At 41.0% G+C, this 21453-nt stretch overlaps 1 protein-coding gene across 2 annotated transcripts; it reads right to left on the reverse strand.

Moving 5' to 3' along the window:
- Window positions 1–758: 758 nt before the first annotated feature.
- SUMO2 (small ubiquitin like modifier 2) lies at window positions 759–19628 on the reverse strand. 2 transcript variants are annotated; one of them, XM_081271715.1, is made up of 4 exons: window positions 18426–19628; window positions 16733–16864; window positions 5457–5528; window positions 759–2762 (listed from the first exon to the last, which is right to left on the reverse strand). In XM_081271715.1, the coding sequence occupies exons 1-4, from the start codon at window positions 18444–18446 to the stop codon at window positions 2700–2702; spliced, it is 288 nt and encodes a 95-aa protein (XP_081127841.1). In that variant the 5' UTR covers window positions 18447–19628; the 3' UTR covers window positions 759–2699. The 2 variants fall into 2 exon arrangements, with proteins under 2 accessions (XP_081127841.1, XP_081127842.1); XM_081271716.1 differs by lacking the exon at window positions 5457–5528 and having other exon boundaries at window positions 18426–19620.
- Between the last annotated feature and the right edge of the window lie 1825 nt (window positions 19629–21453).

Consider the following 21453-nt stretch of genomic DNA (forward strand, 5'->3'; position numbering starts at 1 on the left):
ATTTAATAGTATTCTAGAGGGCTGGGGATGTGGCTCAAGCGGTAGCGCGCTCACCCGGCGTGTGCGGCCCGGGTTCGATCCTCAGCACCACATACCAAAAAAGATGTTGTGTCCGCCAAGAACTAAAAAATAAATATTAAAAATTCTCTCTCTCTCCTCTCTCACTCTTTAAAAAAAAAAAAAGAAAAAAAATAGTATTCTAGAGTATCAAGTAAAGAGAACTATCCTTATCTGATTTCTTCATACCAAGAACTTTTTTTTCAACACAGGGTATGGAACCCAGGCAAGCCTCTACCACTAAGCTATTATAACTCCAATATTTCTGGGGACCCAGTCTTTCGGAGTTGCCCAGGTTGACCTGGAAGTTGCGACCCTCTTGTCCTACCCACCAGTAGCTGAGATCATATATAGATGTGTTCAACCATGCTAGAGTTTTCATACTGAGAATTCTTGTCCAAGTTTCCCATTTTATAGTATAAATTTTGGAAAAACAGGCAGATACCACTACACAGAAAAGAAACTGAAATTCACTTGATTGCAGACTCATACATATACAAAGCTAAAAAACCTACTGAATCCCTCCTGTCTCTGGGGAGGGTCATCAACTACATAAATGGGAATGTAAACACCACACTGAAACACAGTAGAGTGAATTAAGTGAAGTATTACATGATAGCACTTGGAGAATTGACCAAAAAAGGTCATATGAATAGTCACTGGGGAAAACGAGAGGGGCATCAGGAAACACAATCTCAAAATTCTAGGTTTGCTTTTTTATTTTTACGCAATACCAGGGATTGGCCCCAGCCCATTTTTCTTTTGACATGGTCTCAACAAATTGCTTAAGCTTTGACAAATTGCAGACACTGGTTTTGAACTTGTGATCTTCAACCTCCCAAGTCAATGGGATTATAGAGGTGTACCACCATGCCTGGCTCAAATATTTTTGAGACAGGGTCTTGCTAAATCGACCACTCTGCCTTCCCATTTGCAATCCTTCTGTCTCAGCCTCTAGAGTAGCTGGAATATAATGGTGCACTACCACACCCAGCCCAAGTCCCAGTTATGACTATGTGACAAAAACCCTTCAGGGAATGTGGTGGAGCGTGCCTATAATCCCAGGGACTCTGAAGGCTAAGTAAGGGTAGGGAGACTGCCAATTTCTGGGCCAACCTGAACAATTTACCAAGATTCCTCTCTAAGGCAGGAGGATCAAAAGTTCAGGAGCAGCAATTTAGTGAATCTGAAGCAACTTAGTAAGACCTTGTCTCAACATAAAACATAAAAAGAGCTGGAGATGTGGGCTAAGTGGTTAAGCACCCCTGGGTTCAATCCTCAGTACCCTCACCCCAAGGAAAAGGATAAAACTGGACAAGCCATTTATAAAGCTATAATTTTTCTCCATATATTTTAAAAACTATAGTGTCTTGAAGTATTTAAGCTCTAAGAGTAGAAATGTAGACATTTTCTATCCTTCAACATCTATAAATGAGGAACAAAAACTGTGTTAGGTTAAGGATATTTTACTCAAACTATGAGGTGACTAGCTGAGAAAGCAAAATCAGAATCTTTTAATACAGGAACTGCCCTATTCTGCCTTGGGTAGTGGTTACAAAAGAGAATATTCTTACTGAATGCCATAACATTATGACCCAAATAATTTGCTAGTATGTTGCATTATTGGAACTGGACTTAACAAAGCTTTATCTTCCTTTTTTGTTTTGTTTTTGGTAGCAGAGGCTGCCAGAGGCTTAAACACGAGCCACATCTAACCCTTTTTTTTTGAGACAATGTCTCACTAAATTACTAAGGGCCTTGCTAAATTGTTGAGGCTAGTTTGAATTTGAGATTCTCCTACCTCAGGCACCTGAGATGCTGGGATTACAGAAGTACCAAGCTTTTTTGAAGATGCCAGTCATTTATACAACTTTGCTACTCCTTGTTTATATGATTCGCTCAGAAATGCTTAATAATTTCATTTCTTCTCCTGAAATGTTACTTCCAGCAGGCCCATTCAAATCATGTTTTATTCTAGGCTTCAACTTTTTATTAATACTCTTCAGAATAAAGAAAACAGCTCATTTTAAACAAGAAGTTTATTTAAACAACAAGACGCTTGACTTGAAGGGAAAACTATCTAGGAATCTTTTTTAAGAGTAATTTACCCCTACTTAAAGACAGATTGCCCTACATGTAACAGCTACGTACAAAAAAGTTATAAAATTGTCCTTGGTTTTACAATGATAAATGAAAAACATTAAAATTCTCCAATCGAACAAGGTATGCAAGGATTTTTATGTTGTTCAGGTTTTTTTTTTGTTGTTTTTTTGTTTTTTGTTAAAACAGTGAGAGCAAAATAACTTACTGGAATATAAAGATAAGAGCTGAATGAGCATGCCACTAATGGAGAAAGGGGATATTTTCACAGAACCAGTATTTTTCCCCATCCCATCTCCATTTGATGTCAATCAAAACATATCATTGGCCATTTAGTTTAAAAAAAAAAATGCAATATGCTTGTGCACATACACCAGTTACTTTATGTACAATAAAGGAATGGGGAAGGGGAAAATGAAAGAATAAAGAAAACTATACTGTAGTAGTCAGGATGTGGTGGAACCAAATTGCAGTTTTCTAATTGAGAATGTATTCTTGGTCTGTAAGAACAGAGTTCTGGAGTAAAGTAGCAGGTTCCCTTTTTAGTAGACACCTCCTGTCTGCTGCTGGAACACATCAATTGTATCTTCATCCTCCATTTCCAACTAGTATAAAACAGAAAAACAAATTTAAGACCACTGATTAATTTAGATGTCATGGATTAATCAGGCATCAAATTTGATTTAAGTAATTTTTCACTTGGCCTTCTTTTTAAATGAATGTCACAGAAATCTTGTTTTTTAAGTTAAAAAGCTAGATATGTCCACTGGACCTTACTGCAATATTTAGATCAGAAAAAGATGGGGAATAACTTGTCAATAGAAACTCAAGGAAATAAAACATGATACATTTATATCCCAAAGATAAGGCTAAAAATAAAATTTAAAAACTAAGCAAATTAATAGCTTATAGTATGATTAGATTGTTTTTATGAGTTTATAAAAATGAGTGTAGATAATAGGCAATAGGAGTTCTGAATTGCTTTATCATGCAAGTTTATTTATATAGAAAAAAACAATTTAAAATTCCAAATTATATTCAAAAATTTAGTTAAAGATTTACTATCCACACACTATCTGTAAAACAACCATGGTGATAGGAAGGTCTTAGCACATATTGAAACACTGTAAAGTCAATCAGCTTTTTAATTGTTTACTATGCTGCAAATTAATTAACTTTTAAACCATTCCTTCTAAAAACTGATCACCCTGCCCCTCAGAACTGGGGACTGAAACCAGGGGTGCTCTACCTCCCCAGCCCTTTTTTTAAATTTTTGAGGCAGGGTCTCACTAAATTGTTCAGGTTGGCCCAGAACTTGTGACCCTCCTGCCTCAGCCTTAGGACTTTCTGGGATTACAGGAAAACACCACAGCACTCAGCTAAATAGTGATTTTTTTAAAATAAAATAGTTCCCTTGGATACCTTAAGACAAGAAAGGAAGCTCGTTCTAAGTAGATACAAATAGACTAAAAGTAGAGGTAATATTAAATATTAAAATATTCTTAACGCTAGTTCTTCTAGTTGGGTGTGGTGGCTACTTGCCTATAATCCCAAGGATTGTATTGGGGAAGCAGAGGCAGGAGGTAGAAAGTTCACAAATTCAAGCAAGGACAGGCTTAACAATTTAAACAAACCTGTCTCCAAAAAAAAAAAAAAACCACCTGTGGATATATTGCTCACACCCAGTACCTAAATAAAATAAATCCATGACTCTCATTTCCCACTTCTATAAAATATCACTCAGTTATAACAATTAAAAATGAGTCCAAGAAAGTAAACCATAACCATTTAGCAGAATGAGGGGCACATACTAATCATTTGTGTTCTTAAATAGAACTTTTTATGTAATTTGAGAAAAACTGTGAGAGTTCTAAAATGAACCAAAATAATTCCAAGCTGTACTTAAACATTTTATAATCCCTCACGGGGAGTTTTTCTCCCCTACCACCAATCCTGTACTGGGGACTGAAATCTGTGACTTTACCACTTAGCCACATCCCCAGACATTTATATCTTTGAGACATGGTTTTGCAAAATTTCAGAAGCTGACCTTGAACTTGCAATCCTCCCACCTCCACCTCTCAAAACTGCTGGGATTACAGATATACACCACGAAGCCCACCTTAAGATCAAAGGCTCTTTAATTAAGGCTTACCTTTTCATACTGAAATGTCACTTTTCTTTGGGGGGGGGGGGGAATCAGGGATTGAACTCAGAGGCATTCCACCACTGAGCCACATCCCTAGCCCCTATTCTGTATTTTATTAGACAGTCTTGCTGAGTTGCTTAGCACCTCAATAAATTGCTGAGGCTGGCTTTGAACTTGTGATCCTCCTGCCTCCACGCTGGGATTACAGGCTTGTGCCCAGCTTGAATTGTTACATTTTTTACTAAAATTGTAAAAGCCTTCCAAAAAAGGGCCGTCATTTATAGAGACTATAGCACCTCCTAGCGGCTACACTATGCAATTGTTTTATGGAGACTCACCAATGGAAATTTCTTCAAAATATTCTCCCCTAGAGAACTCAGATGTCAATTTTTTGAAGATCATCAACAAAACCACATCTGGATGTGCTACTTCATTAATGCCACACTTATCTTTCTTACACTGGCAACAAAATTGAAATTCAAAAGTATAAATGATGCAATTTAAATTTCTGCTAGCAAGTTAATTATTTGTTTCCAGGACTAAAGTCTTAAATTGAAATGGTAAATAGAAACAAAGTGTTCTGCCATAGGAGATAGACCAACCAATCCCATACAAGTCACAGAACAAACTGATATGTAAAAAAGATTAAGGATCAGAGATCATCACCTTTCTTACAAAGTGTTTGAAAAATCTCTTATTATCAAGAGTTCTTCCTGTCAAACTAAGGTATCAGGAGACTTTGCAGCTAAGAGAATAGATGAAAACAAATTCACTTCAGCATGAGGAATTTAAGTGGGCAGGATCAATAGCCAACCAATTACCTGTGGAGAACCCTGGATATGATCAAGGGCTACAACAACAAAAACAAATGAAACTTATATTCTGAAGAAAGAGACAATGGTTTTAATTATTTTTTCCAAATAATGCTGACAACAAGGGAAAAATGGGATTTATTAAGTAATTAAATAACCCTTTACTAAGTGGTAACTGGGTAATTAAAAACCACATTGGCATTTCCTCAATCTAGTCCAATTTTTCCCTTTCTAATGTCCCTTGGAGACAACAATTACTCTCCAAGTCAAAAAGTTTGCAAATTGATACACAAACCTGTTTAAAAAAGCACAATTTTTCTAAATAACAGAGACTTTACCTGTGCAGGTGTGTCTGTTTCATTAATTGGCTGCCCGTCAAATCGGAATCTGATCTGCCTCATCGACAAACCCTGAACAAGAGTTTAAAAGCAATAAGCAGCATGTAAAGAAAAAAATCCATTTAGATAAAACTATACACATATTTAAATATTTAGCCATGAATATTAAAAGAGATATCTAATAAATAACCATCAATAAGTTAACATTTTTATGTGGGTAAAAAGATGTGAGATGATTCTTACTTTCTTTAAAATGCAGCATGTTTGATTTTTTTGAAAAGAATAAATTGAGGTGGGAAGCCAGGTGCAGTGGCACACACCTGTTTTTGGTAATCCTGGAAACTCAGTGACTAAAACAAGGATTATAAATCCAAGATCAGCTCCAGCAACTTAGTGAGACCCTGTCTCAAAAAATAAAAAGGGCTGGGAATACAGCTCAGTGGTGAAGCACCCTTGAGAAAAAGTCCCCCAGCTGGACGTGTTGGTGCACACCTGTAATCATAGCGGCTTGGGAGGCTGATACATGAGGATCGCAGATTCAAAGCCAGCCTCAGCAAAAGCAAGGCTAGCTACTCAGTGCAAAGCCCTGTCTAAAAAAGACCCTATCTCAAACAAAACTGAGGAGACCAAAAAAAAAAAAAAAAAGGTGGTGGGGCTGGGGCTATAGCTCAATTGGTAGAGTGCTTGCCTCATACACACAGGGCTCTGGGTTCAATCCCCAGTAAAATTAAAAAAAAAAACTTGGGGGGCTGGGTTGTGGCTCAGTGGTATAGCACTCACCTAGCACGTTCGAGCCTCAGCACCACATAAAAATAAATAAAGGTACTGTGTCCAACTAAAACTAAAAAAAAAAAATATTAAAAAAATAATAGGGGCTGGGGTTGTGGCTCAGTGGTAGAGTGCTTGCCTCGCACATGTGAGACCCTGGGTTTGATCCTCAACGCCACATAAAAAAATAAATAAGTGAAATAAAGGTGTTGAAAAAATAATAATAAGGAATAGGGATGTGATTAGTGGTCAAGCACTTCTGGGTTCAACCTCTGGTACGCACCCCCTCAATTGAGTTTAGCTTCAAGATATATAGCCCCTTCTACAAAACTGATTCCAAAGTAGACACAGGGGCACACACCTGTAGTCCCAATGGCTCCAGACACTGAGGCAGAAGGATCTTGAGTTCAAAGCCAGCCTCAACAATTTTCGTGAGGCTCTGGCAACTCGGTGTGATCCTGACATAAAAAAGGGCTAGGGGATGTGGTTCAGTGGTTAAATGCCCCTGGCTTCAATCCCAGGTACCAAAACCAAACCATACAAAAAAACCTAATTCCAGTGTTTCATTTGAGAAGCATTACTTACCTGATAAAGTGGCAAGAATGGGGGGAAGGGAAAAGCAGCAAAGCTGTTGGCAATGACAGCCAAATGACAACAAGAAAATAAAGTATCTTTAGAGGCAGGCTGGAGATAAATTAACTTAGTCACTCCTGTATCATGTTCAATTTTAAACTTATTACAAATTTGTTACATAAACACCCTTAAATATAAATTGATACTTCAAAGAATTAAAAGGAAGTATTCAAAATATTGAAACAAAGTAATAAAACATTTGCATAACATCTGCATTCCCCTTTAACAAGGAGTCACTGAACCTGTGCTTAAATATATCCATAAATAGGAAGATCATAATGATTTCCTTTAAAATCTTAGTCAAGTATTCAAAATGACAAATTTTTTTTTTAAAGAGAGAGTGAGAGAGGGAAGAGAGAGAGAGAGAGAGAGAATTTTTAATATTTATTTTTTAGTTCTCGGCGGACACAACATCTTTGTTGGTATGTGGTGCTGAGGATCGAACCCGGGTCGCACGCACTCCAGGCGAGCGCGCTACCGCTTGAGCCACATCCCCAACCCCTCAAAATGACAAATTTATGGGCTGGGGCTGTAGCTCAGTGGTAGAGTACTCATCTCACAAGCACCACATAAAAAATAAAGAAAGAAATCGTGTCCATCTACAACTAAAAAAAATTAAAAAAAAAAAAAAACAAATTTGCAATTGAAGAATTGAAAAATAAAAACAAATTTTAAAAAGGAAGGATTCAATGCCAAGCCATCAACTGCTCAGTATTTTTTTTTTTTTTTGAGAATTTTAACATTTATTTTTTAGTTTTTGGTGGACTCAACATTTTTGTTTGTATGTGGTGCTGAGGACTGAACCCGGGACGCACGCATGCCAGGCGAGCACGCTACCGCTTGAGCCACATCCCCAGCCCCAGTATTTTGTATCTACAAATAATATTCCATTAAAGAAACTCCTTGCTTCAATAAAATACTAAGCACCTTCTGTATTCTGGGATTCTTGTTTCAACCACTGAGCCACATCAACCAGTCCTATTTTGTAATTTATTTAGAGGTAGGGTCTTAGCACTGAGTTGCATTAGCACCTCGATTTTGCTGAGGCTGGCTTTGAACTCGCAATGTTCCTGCCTCAGCTTCCCCAGCTGCTGGGATTACAGGAATGTGCCACCGTGTGGGGACCCCCTTATTTTAGAGCATTAAAAAATGTACACAGAGGGCTGGGGCTGTAGCCCAGTGGCAGAACACTTGCATGGCATTCATGAGGCACTTAGCTCAATCCTCAGCACCACATAAAAATAAACAGACAAAATGAAAGTATTCTGTCCATCTACAACTACAAATAAATAAATAAAATAAGTGAAGGGGCATTTTAGCACTGCACTATATCCTCAGACCTTTTTATCTAAGGTCTCACTAATTTGCTGAGGCTGGCCTTGAACCTGTGAACCTCCTATATCAACCTCCTGAGTAGGTGAGATTATGGCAAGCACCACCATACAATGGCTAAACTGGGAATTTTGAAAGACCCAACATGAAATATTAAGTTACTTGTAGTCATTGATCTACCATAATAGCTTTCTCAGATAATTTAACTCCTGCTTTTCCTCCTCAAAAAAGTTCTAAATCTAAAGAAGATGTGCCTTTAAGATACTGCAAACTGAGGCTGGGATTTGCAGCTCAGGGGTAGAGTGCTTGCCTAGCATGTGTGAGGCACTGGATTTCTGGGTTTGATCCTCAGCACCACATAAAAATAAAGGTATTGTGTCCAACTACAAATATATATATATATATCATCCCTGAATTAGCTATGACCTGAGAGTTTCAATTTCTTTATTTATTTTCAATTTCACAAAAATAAACTGGAATAAATTGGTGATTCTGTGTTTTCTGAAACCACGAGACGCTCCAAGATAAAATCAAAACAAAACCATACTAGAATGAAACAGCATGCTTTCTCAGCTGAAACATATGATTGACAGTGGATGTCAATCATATGTTTATTACAAATAAAAAAATTATTTGTAATTTATTTAGAGGTAGGGTCTAAACTTATTAGTTTGAATGTACTCTACCATTTTACAAGCATTGTTTGAGCTTGTTCTACATATAAAGTACTGGTTTAGAGAAAGAAGTCCCTATTGGGCTTGAAATGAGGCTCAGTGGTAGAGTGTTTGCTTAGCATGACTGAGGCCCTGGGTTTGATAACTGCACCATCAAAGAGCTTACATTTTAGTGGAGACAATTAAAGCTCTTCGGAAGTAATGGATAAAAACAAAAATAAAATGGCTGTAAGCCATGTGACCATCTACCTCATCTATCCATAAAAATGTTAGCTACATGGGTGCAATGGCACAATCCTGTAATCCTAGCTACTCAGGAGGTTGAAGCCCTGGGTTCAGCAGGGCACACATGCAATCTCAGCCACTTGGGAAGTTGAGGCAGGAGGACTGCAGGTTCCAGGCCAGCCTCAGCAACTTAGTAAGTCCTAAGCACGTAGCAAAACCCTGTGTCCAAAAAAAAAAAAAAAAAGGGGCTGGGGATGTGGCTCAAGCGGTAGCGCGCTCGCCTGACATGCGTGCGGCCCGGGTTCGATCCTCAGCACCACATACAAACAAAGATGTTGTGTCCGCCAAAAACTAAAATATAAATATTAAAATTCTCTCTCTCTCTCTGTCTGTCTCTCTCTGTCTTAAAAAAAGGCTGGGGATGTTGCTCAGCGATCAAACCCTGGATTCAAATAATAAAAAGGGCTGGGGGCATAGCACAGTGAGTGACAGATTGCACTTATCAATCCTCAGTACAAAAAAAAAAAAAAAACTTATTCTAACATCAATCAACATTTAAAAATTAAGATTTTCCTTTTTAATACCAAGTCCTCAAAATTTCACATTGTATATTTTACATTTTTAAAAAAATATTTTTTAGTTGCAGTTGGGCACAATACCTTTATTTATTTATATTGGTGCTGAGGATGGAACCCAGGGCTCACACATGCTAGGCGAGCTCTCTCGCTAAGCCACAACACTAGCTCTTGTACATTTTACATTTTAAAGCACATCTCAATACTAGCCATATTCCAAATGGTCAATAGTGACATGTGGCTTCTGGCTACAATATTATACAGCATACATAAAAGAACAGAAATTGCTGCAGAGTTTATAAATTATGACAGCAACATCAAGGATGAGTCCAAGATTCGTAGGTACCAGGGATTAAACCTGGGGCACTTCACCACTAAGCCACACCCCCAGCCTGGTTTTTAGTTTGAAACAGGATCTAAGTTGCTGAGGCTGGCTGGGGTTGTAGCTTAGTGGTACAGTGCTCACCTTGCATGCACCAGGCACTGGGTTCGATCCTTAGCACCCATTAAAACATAAATACAGGCCAAGCGTCTGTAATTCCAGGGTCTGAGGAAAGGAGGATCGAGTTCAAAGCCAGCCTCAGCAATAGTGAGGTGCTTAGCAATTCAGTGAGACCCTACCTATAACTAAAATACAAAATAGGGCTGGGGATGTGGCTCAGTAGTTGAGTGCCCAGAGTTCAATTCCCAGTAATAAATTTTATATATATATATATAAATTTGATGTGCCCTAGTAAAAAATCCTCAGTCAGAGCTGGGAGACGTGGCACATGCCTATAATCCCAAGGACTCCGGAAGCTGAGGTAGGAGACTAGGAGGATTACAAATTCAAGGCCACCTTCAGCAGCAAAGCAAGATCCAGACTGGAAATTAAAAATGAAAAGAACTGGAAGGGCTGGGGATGTGGCTCAAGCATGAGCGGGGTGCTGGGTTCGAATCTCAGCACCACATAAAAATAAAGATGTTTTAGGGGCTGGGGATGTGGCTCAAGCGGTAGCGCGCTCGTCTGGGATGCGTGCGGCCCGGGTTCGATCCTCAGCACCACATACCAACAAAGATGTTGTGTCTGCCGAGAACTAAAAAAAATAAATATTAAAAAATTCTCTCTCTCTCTCTCCTCTCACTCTTTAAAAAAAAAAAAAAAAGATGTTGTGTCCACCGAAAACTGAAAAATAAATATTAAAAAAAAATTCTTGGGCTGGGGATGTGGCTCAAGCGGTGGCGCGCTCGCCTGGCATGCGTGCGGCCCAGGTTCGATCTTCAGCACCGCATACCAACAAAGATGTTGTGTCCGCCAAGAACTAAAAAATAAATATTGAAAATTCTCTCTCTCTCTCCTCTCTCACTCTCTCTTTAAAAAAAAAAAAAAATTCTCTCTCTCCTCTTCCTCTCTCTCTCTTAAAAAAAAAAAAAGAAAGAAAGAAAGAAAAAGAAGAAAACTGGGAATATAGCTTAATAGTAGAGTGCCCCTGGGTTCAATCAGCAGTAACACACACACAAATCCTTGATTAGTAATTCACAACTGCCAAAAAACTTTAGCTTTGCAAATTGGACTAGATAAAGTCTTTTGATAGCCTGTACCTACTCTTAAGAAGCAGGCAATCAGATCAATTATGTGACATTTTAAACTCTTCCTTAGACAAGGGAAACTAAATTCACAATAGGTGAATTATGGAATCAACACAGGTTGAATGGATTAAGAAACTGAGATACGCGCATGCACAAAGAGTTCTACTCAGCCATAAATTATAAAATCATGTCATTTGCTGGTAAATGGATGGAAATGGAGAATATCATGCTAAGTGACATAAGCCAGAGCTTGCCTGGCACTTGGAGGGGCTGGCTTTGATCCTTGACACCAGATAAAAATAAATAATAAAATAATAAAGGTATTATGTCCATCTACAAGTAAAAACAAAGAAATACACAGAAACTCAAAGGTTGAATGTTTTTCTCTCAATGTGGAAGCTAAAATAACAGAAGAGGGGGACTAAGGATGTGGTTCAGTAATAAAGCACTTGCCCCATGTGTGGGACACCCAAGTTGCATTCCCAGTGCCACAGAAGAATATAGTAATTTTAAAAAAATAAAGGAAAGGGGGAGAGAAGGATAGGAAAGCATAAAGGGAAATTGGTAATGTAGAAGGAGATCAAGAGGCACAGTGGAGGGTTGGGTAAGGGGAGTCAATGTAGAATGAATTCTTAAAAAAATCATGCTATACGCATATATAGATGTACCACAGGGAATTTCACCTTTATGCATGAATAAAAAGAACCAGTTAAATATAGACAACCAAAAGAAAGTCCAGTAAAGGATGTAGAATGAGGGAGCAGAGGGAAAGGGGGAAGAGAAAAAGGGGATTATGAACCGAAATCAAATTCCATGCACACATGAGTTTGCCAGAATGAACCAAACCACTATGTGTAACTATAAAGCTCTAATAACTAGATTGGGGATATAGTTCAGTTGGTGTTTGCTCTTCATGCACCAGCACCAAACAAAAGAAATATATATATATATATATATATATATATATATATATATATATGTATATAATATACAATAACTTAAAAATTTTATTTCTTTTGAAAAACAAACAGGGATCATCTTGCTCAAAACTCAAGAGGTAAAGCAGGGCACAGTGGTGCACACCTTAATCCCAGTGGCTCAGGAGATTGAGACAGGATTGTGAGTTCAAAGCCAGCCTCAGCAAATTAGCAAGGCCCTAAGCAGCTCAGTGAGACCCTATCTCAAAATAAAATACAAAAATAGGACTGGGATTGTGACTCAGTGCATCACTGCCCCTGAGTTCAATTCTTGATGCCCAAAAATAAATAAGCAAAATTAAAAATTTTAAAAGAAAAAAAAAAATGAAGGGCTAGGGAGCTAGGGATGTAGTAGCTCAATGGTTAAGTCCCCCTAGATTCAGTCACAAGTTGGGGGGAAAAAAAAAAAAATCAAACCTAAAGAGGTCATTCCCAACTTAAGAGAAAATAGGAATAAATATCTTTCAGAGCTCTTTCTGGATCAGATCTTAACTCAGGGAGGCTTTATCAATAAGCCAATCCCCAGATTTTTTCTTTTCTTTTTCTTCCTTTTTTTTTTTTGTTTGAGACAGGGTCTAACTAAGTTGCTGGGGGGTCTCACTAAATTGTTGAGGCTGGCCTACTTGCAATCCTCCTGTCTCAGCCTCCAGAATCACTGGGATTATAGTCATGTGCCACCGTGCCTATTTTTTAATGGACAACCAGTGTTTCTGTCTTCTCTACTGCAAGTCAACGAGTGACTGTAATAAGTTTAATCAAATGTAACCCAATCTTAGTCTTAGGACCCAATAACCAGAAAAATTCAAGGAAAATAGGCTAAAATTGTAATAGGCTAAATTTGATTTTAAAAGCAGGAAAACACAAAATTTTGGACTGACCTAATTAAGTCTTGGTCTTAGAATAATCTTCTGTAAGAACAATCTGAAATATAGAGGATGTGCTATGTTTTTTGTTTCTGGCACTAAGTTTGATGCCCCTACTACCTTGCAGGAATTTAGTAAATAGCAGATGAATAAAAACAATAATTTAATAAAACATTAATTGCTGAACTGGGTGATGGATAGTCTTCATAAAAATTCTTTCAATTTCACTCTCTAAAGTATTAAACAATGATGGGGCTGGGGTTTCAGCTCAGCTGTAAAGTGCTTGCCTCGCACTTGTGAGATACTGGGTTCGATCTTCAGCACCACATAAAAAATAAATAAGATAAATAAAGATATTGTGTCCACCTTTAAAAAAATCTTTTTAAAAAAAGTATTAAACAATGACAATTTAAAACCTAAAATTTGGCACACCTGTAATCCTTGAACTTGATCTTCCTCCCTCACTGGGACTATAGGCACACACCACTGAACCTGGCAAAAGGTAAACTTTTTTTTTTTAATTTAGTTGTAGATGAACACATGGTATCTTTATTTATTTTTATGTAGTGATGAGGATTGAACCCAGTGCCTCACACATACGAGGCAAGCACTTTACCACTCAGCTACAACCTCAACCCCGCAAAAGGTAAACCTTCTTGCCCCAAACAAGCAGTTTTCCAAATCACACTCATCAGACATTATGATACATCAAGATACAATTACTAAGCTTGGTATGATGGCACATGCCAGTAATCCCAGCTGCTCAGGAGGCTTAGGCAGGAGGATCACAAACTCAAGCCAGCCTCAACAACTTAGCAAGGCACTAAGCAATTCAGTGAGGCCCTCTCTAAATAAAATACAAAACAGGGCTGGAGACGAGGCTTGGTGGCCAACTGCCCCTGAGTCCAATCCCCAGTTACCCACCCCCCAAAAACAAAACTAAAATTTTGTAATAATTACAGAAAATATATGAAGACCATATTTTCACCAACAGCCAAATAAAAGCCTATTTTTCTTTTTTTTTTCTTGCAGTACCAGGGATTGAACTCAGTTGCACTCTAGCACTGAGCTACAATTCCAGCCTTTTATTTTTATTGAGACAGTGTCAATCAACTGCAAAGCTGGCCTCAAACTTTCAATCCTCCTGCCTCAGCCTCCATAGTCACTGGGATTACAGGCTGGCACCATTGAACCCTTTACTTTCTAAAAGTATTTTATATTTGTACTTATCCCCTTTGCATAAGGTTTTGCTATCATCCTTTAAAATTTCCCCATATTTTGAGGGGAGTAGTATTCAAATACAGAAGATGCCAGTGCATAAATATTTTAGCACAGTAAGTACATGTTTGGACTGTGGGAAAGCTTAGTTGTACATCCTCAATACAACCACCACCACACACACACACACACACACACACACACACACACAAACTTTATGCTTAATAACTTGGGAGGGATTTTACCAAAATTCTTCAAATGAGAACATTAAATATCTTTGAAAAGAATTGCAAATGTAGCTAGTACAGTGGCACATGCCTGTAATGCCAGTGGTTCAGGAGGCTGAGGAGCTCAAAGCCAGCCTCAGCAAGAGTGAGGTGCTAAGTAATTCAGTGAGACCCTGTCTCTGAATAAAATACAAAACAGAGCTGGGGATGTGGCTAAGTGATGTGGCTAAGTGATTGAGTGCCCCCCAATAAGATCCTATACCCACCCCACCCCCAAAAAAATTTCAAATTTATTCTGGGCCTGGTGCTATACACCTGTAATCCTGACAACTCAGGAAGTTGAGATAGGAGAATGACAAGTTTGAGGCTCACCTCAGCAACTTAGCAATACCTTGTCTCCAAAAACAAAGACTGAGGATGTAGCTCAGTGATAAAAAGCGCTCCTAGGTTAAATTTGTATATGAAAATAAAGTATGAGCAAAAAGTAGGAAGGGTGGCACAAGTATGTAATCCCAGCAACTTTAGAGGATGAGGCAGAAAAATGGCAAATTCAAGGTCAGCCTTGGCAATTTAATGAGACCATCTCAAAGTAAAAAATAATGTGGATGTAGTTCAATGGTAGAGAATCCTTGAATCCAATCTCCAGTACCCACCCCCAAAAAGCAAAATTATGAACACAGAAACAGATATGGGGTGGCTCAGGCCTATAATCCTAGTGACTTGGGAGGCCGATACAGGAGGATCATAAGTTTAAGGCTAGTATTGGCAATTTAGCACAGTTCTAAACAACTTGGTGAGACCCTGTGTCAACATAAAAAATAAAAATAAAAAAGGGTTGGGGATGTGGTTCAGTGGCAAAGCACCCCTGGGTTCAACTCCCAGTACTTAAAAAAAAAAAAAAAAAAAAAAAAAAAAAAAACAATGAGCACATCATTCTCCTTTCACATTAAAATAAAATATATATATAAATTAAAGCTGTGGAAAAAAAAACGGGCTGGGGATGTGGCTCAAGCAGTAGCGCACTTGCCTGGCATGTGCAGGGCGCTAGGTTCAATCCTCAGCACCACATAAAATAAAATAAAGATGTTGTGTCCACCGAAAACTGAAAAATATTAAAAAATTATCTCTCTCTAAAAAAAACTCAAAACATTTGTGACTTCAAATGTCCTTAGGTGTCATAGATGTCAAGCATCAGCTCAAACTCTATTTGGGAGCTTGGCATTTTTGTCGTCGTTGTTTTTCCCACCTTTTTTACATTTAGGAAGACAAAAAAAAAGCTGCCAGGTTGAATGAACCAATCTATGATTCAGTGTTTTGGTTAAACTTGCAAAAGCCACCTTTAAGCTGGGTGCGGTGGTGCACACCTGTAATCCCAGTGGTTCAGGCAGTTGAGGTAGGATGATCATGAGTTCAAAGCCAGCCTCAGCAAGCCCTAGGTGCTAAGCAACTCAGGGAGACCCTGTCTCTAGATAAAATACAAAACAGGGCTGGGGATGTGGCTCTATGGTCAAGTGCCCTGAGTTTAATCCCCAATACCCCATCCACAAAAACCACTTTAAACTTGTCTTTGTCTTATTATAGACTCAAGCTCCCAAAAGGAATCTTCTTTATCTTAGTAAAAGCTTATATTGACTTCCCAGCATTCAAAGTACTACTACTTCTTTTTCATGGTATCTACATACTGTTTTTTCTAAATAAAATGCAAATGCCCCTATAGCAAAATTTATGCTTGGCTCAGCAGGATTATAATTTTTCTGACCTCTAGGGTTAGGAATGTAAGTGGTAGAGATTAATGCTTTGTCCTTATAACCACATTTAACTTTATTTCTAAAGTGGTTAAAATATTCAAAAGGTTCCAACAAAAAAAATAAATAAATTTTAAAAAAGAGAACCAGAGAAAAAATTTTTCCAAGTTCACTCATTTTCTTATTAAAGTAAAATCACACACCCTTGGGAACTAGCCAAGTGAATATAATTTGATTTATTTCTGGTTTAATATTAGAATCATAATACTAACCAAAGCATCTTAAGGGTTTTCATGAATAATCAATAATCAAAAACTGATATGACAATAAAAAAAAAAATATATATATATATATATATATATATATATGTAGTCATAGTAATAATATGCCAGTCTACTCTCTATAATAGTCTCTAGAAACTTTTTTCAAAATAAGTGCATTTAGGGTAAGTACACATATCAATTCCTCACCTGTCGTTCACAATATGCTTTCATTAGTTTACTAAGTGGTGTATGCCTCTTAATCTTAAACTGCACCACAGAACCATCCTGCCCCGCCACCTTCAAGTTAATATGATCGTTGTTCTCAGTCTTGACTCCTTCCTGTTGAAAGAAAAATAAAGTAGTATTTGGAAAATGTGAAAAACAGTAGCAGCAGCAGCAGTGCAAGTTGCTTTAAAAAAAAAAAAAATCAACAGGTTTCTTATTCAGTATGATCAAGCAGCATACAGCTATTTTTAGACCCCCAAATTAATCTGAAATACTACAAATTCTGCAGCATCAGTATTAGATAGCTGTAGCAGAAAAACCTACATGAAATGCTATCAATGACAACAATACATTTTAAAATATGGGTCCCACTCAATTTATTACAACGTTCTCTTCAGGCTGAACTGTCTAAAATGGCACATCTTCTGTCACTGCCAAAATCTCTCCCGACCCCCCCAAAAAAGATAAAAATAAAAATAAAAAGTGTCCTTTCTCTTCACAAAGTGCTTTAAGTACAATTGCTGAAACAGTGCAAGGAGGGAAATTGCAATTCAAAACTCAACTCGCTTCTCTTGTTAAAAAGTTACCAAACTCGACTTAATAACTTAAATCCAATTCCAACCTCCACGTTAAAAAACTCCAGTGAGGTAAATCCTCCGGTCTCTCCCGAGCCTCGGTACTAGCTCAGAGCCACGAGTAACCGTGGGGATCAGAAGCATCATTTTGTTTATTTTTAGTCAGGAGCGCTTTTCCTCCCCTCCCCTTCGTTGTCACGGGTCAAACATACAGGTTTCTTCCGAATCTTCTGTATAGATGTCGACCCGACCCCAAGTTCACCAAAACCAAGTGTGGAAAGAATTCTGTAGCCCCTAAGTCACTCCAGAAAGCAGTGCCGAGGGAGGGGAGCGTGTCAAACCACCCCAAGTGGCAGGTCCCCTGTGGCCTGGAGATGCGCGTCCCTGGTCCTCCAGGGAAGTCTCCCGTGCCTCCAAGCCGCGCTCCGCTCCGAAGTTAAGCTCCACTCGGACCTCGGCCTCCAACTTCGCAGAGCCACATGGCCCCTGCGCCTCGGGGGCAGCTGGCACCCGGCAGGGCCGACGCCCCTCCCCCTCGGGCTCCGAGGCCACGGAGGTGGGAGCCTCTCCCCGGGAACCCCCGGCCGCCGGCATCCGGCTCCCGGCGCGGCCGCGGTCCATTGATTCTCCCCAGCCCCGCCGGCCGCCGCGGCCCTGGGCAAGGGTCCCGCGCGCCCGCCGCCCCCCACCCCAAGTGCGGCAGTCGAAGGCCGGGGAGTCTCGCCACCGGCGGGCAGCACCGCACGGTCGCGGGGTCCGCGGAGGCTGGGCACCGCGCGCCCAACGTCCTCCTCACGAGCAGGCGGCCGGCCGAGCAGCCCGCGCGGGGATGGGGCTCGCGGGCGCTCGCGATCCGCCGCCCGCCTCGCGCCGCGCGCGCGCGGAGGCCCCGGGGGGCGGGGGAGGGCGACGGGCCTCCTCCGGCGCGGGAGGGAGGAAGAGAGGGAGGGAGGAAAATGGCGCGGAGCGCCCGGGCCTGAGCCGCGGCCGGCCCTGTGGGGGGCCCGGGAGGCGCTAGGAGCCGCGGCGGGCTCGGCCGGCCCCCAGGCGCCGGCGTCCCCGGGTCCCCCGACGAAGCGAGGGGCCGGCGCCAAGCTCACCTTGGGCTTTTCGTCGGCCATGGCGAGCGCCGGAGTCTCCTCAGCTGCCGCTTCACAAAAGAGGTACCAGGTCCGCACCGAACGAGCACACAAGCAGCTCTAGGAGCGGCAGAAGAAGGAGGCGGCAGCGCTGGACGAGGGAGAGGGCGCGCGCACGTCGTGCGCTCCCTCCCCCCACCCTGCGTGCGCGAGCACGAGCCGCCGGGACCTCCTATTGGTTGTAGCCTCGCGGGAGCGCGCAACGCTTACATAACCACCCCCATCCCCCGCCCCGCGCTGCCGCCGCCTGGGCCAGGCGCCCGCCAGGCCGGCGGGAAGAGGCGCGGACACGCGCACCCGGGCTGCCGCGGGGGCGCGCCTGGCTCTGGGCGGGGCTGTATTGTCCTCCTTCTGTGGTGGAGCATAATCAAAATGGCTTCCAGCTGGTCCTCGGCGAGGACGGGAGAGGCTCGAGGCCTTCGACGTGAGCCTTGGGCCGGAGAAGGCGGCCCTACTAGACGTGAAAGGGGGAGCCTAAATCAAGCCCAGCGTGAGGCTTCTCAGAGACATATTCTTGTCACGTGAGCCAGGCGCAGCCCTCGCTGGCTTGGGGGAGCATCACACGTCCTACCCGCCAGCCCCATCCCTAAAGGTTAAAGCTTCACCCTCAACAGGCTGCCACCTGCTCTCGCCTTCACTGCGACGACCGCTTCCGCGCTGCTAGGAGCCCTCGACGGGGACTCGCTTATCGTTCCAAGGACCTCCTTGCTCCAGGCCAGCCTTCCAGCTCCAAGAGGAAAGGCTCCATCAGGAGCACACCAATACGAAGCTCCCACACCAAGCGCTTCCCCCGACGGCCCAGTGACCCCACGGCCATGGCCGAGGTGCTGCGGTCCACAGCCTCACAGTCCACCCTCTGCTTCTGAGTCCTGTGTTTATTCTCTCAGTTCCCCCCCGGGGGAGCGGGGACAATTCGATTCTGTTAGGTTTCCACCCTAGCCGTCTTCTTTCTTGGTCACACAGCTTGAAAAAAGACCCATGTCTCCAACCCCGTCACCTCCCACTCACTCCTCAGTCCTCTGAAATGTGGTACTGTGCCCCACCCACCCAGCGCCACCAAAAATCGCCTTAGCCAAATCCATCATGCGTCCCATTTGTCATCCCTTTTCTTGAATTCCTAGAAACTTTGCAGGAAGTAGGTTTTCCTCTCACCTCTGGCCTGTCCTTTAGCACTCCTTGTGATTGGTTTTTGTTTTGTTTTGTTTTGTTTTGTTTTGTTCCTCAACCCTTCCCTTGACTGTTCTTGAGTTTTGTTCTAACTCCTTTGCTCTTATTGTATTCTCTCTCCTGAGACAGTTCTACCCACTTCCATTACCATCTATTTCCTAATGATTCTCATATGGAAGTGGGTAGAACTGTATTTGTAGGCCAGATCTTTCTTTAAGCTTCATACTATGAACATCTACACTTGGAGAGCTCAGACAAACTCAAACTCAGTAGATATCAACTAAAACTCATTTTACTTCAGGGACCTATCCTCTTCCAGACCCGTAGCCTTATACTTAATTGCATAAACCATTACAACAGCTTCTCCACACCAGAAGCCCCAGGGCCATTCTTATCTCCCTCCTTTCCTTCCATACACTCCCCATCCAATCAACTTCTAATTCTTTACTAGTCCATCTTCTAAATATCTACCAAATCTGTCTACTTCCTTTTAGCCATTGCCTTTGAGTGAAGTTGGATGTAATGGGCCCTTTCTACTTGGGAAGGAAGAGGAGGAAAGACCTAGATATCTAGATGTGAGACAAGCCAAGGCAGGCAGATTGATCAGAGATGCCAGGGAAATCTAATTCCATCTGGTCCAGGGACCCTCTCCTCAGAGCTACTGCATTGCCCTTCTAAGTGGTATTCTTGTTTTTGGTTTTTTGTTGTTGTTGTTGTTTTTTAACTGTCCTGTTTTGTTTGACTCCCATGGTATTTAAATGAGTCATAATCACTTACAGTGTTGGTTTAAATAAGAATCTTAGGGTCCTTTGCAGAGTGGTCCTGAAATATGCTGTTTAACAAGCTTCTCTGATGATTTTTTAAGCTTAAAACAACAACAACAAAAAATTATTCTCTCAGTTTCAGAGGCCAGAAGTCTGAAATCAAAGTATTAGGGCTGGAGATATAGCTCAGTTGGTAGAGTGCTTGCCTCACATGCACAAGGCCCTAGGTTCAATCCCCAGCACCACACACACACACACACACACAAAAAAAAGAAAGAAATCAAGGCATTAGCAGCACTGTGCTTCCAGAAAGAAAGAAAGAAAGAAAGAAATCAAGGTATTAGCAGCACTGTGCTTCCTGTAACCTCCAACTTTGGATGGTTCCAGTCCTTCTTAACTTGTTGGCTTCATCACTCCGGTCTCTGCCCACATCATGTGGTCTCCTCTGTGTCTCTCTGGAGATTGTTAAGCATACTAAAGTTTGAAAACCACAGACCATTCTAAAATAAAAAAGAAGAAGTTCTTGAAGTCCTCTCTGGTTCTGTGGCAATCCTCTGCCTTACATGATAAACTCCAAAATTCATGTAAGATCTACAAAGCCCTTTGAGAATTAATGTAGACCAACCACTCTAGCCTCCTTTCTCATCATTTCCTCCTTGAAATTCTGCTTGGGTCATAATCAATTAATTGGGGTTACTGAATGTGCCTGTAGTTTCCCAATGCTAAACTTTTGTCCATTGTAAATGCTCAAAGAATGAGTAAATACATTAAAACTATCACTGTGTAAGTCCTATGGCAGTGGGGATACAAAAAAGGGCAAAGTCTCTGATTCTGCTGGACATAGTAGTGCACACCTGTAATTACAGCGACTGAAGACAGGAGAATCAAAAATTCAAGACCAGCCTCAGCTATTTATTGAGGCCCTAGGCAACTTAGAAATGAAGGGAAAGAGACCAGGCAGAGATACACATAAGTGTTTATTTTTCATAGCTGACAAAGACCCTCTCTCTATAGGAGAGAGGCAAAATAGGCTTTTGAGTTCTGGGACTTTTATGGGA

The sequence above is a fragment of the Spermophilus citellus genome (assembly GCF_964194105.1).
Source record: "Spermophilus citellus genome assembly, chromosome: 17".
Lineage (NCBI taxonomy): Eukaryota > Metazoa > Chordata > Mammalia > Rodentia > Sciuridae > Spermophilus > Spermophilus citellus.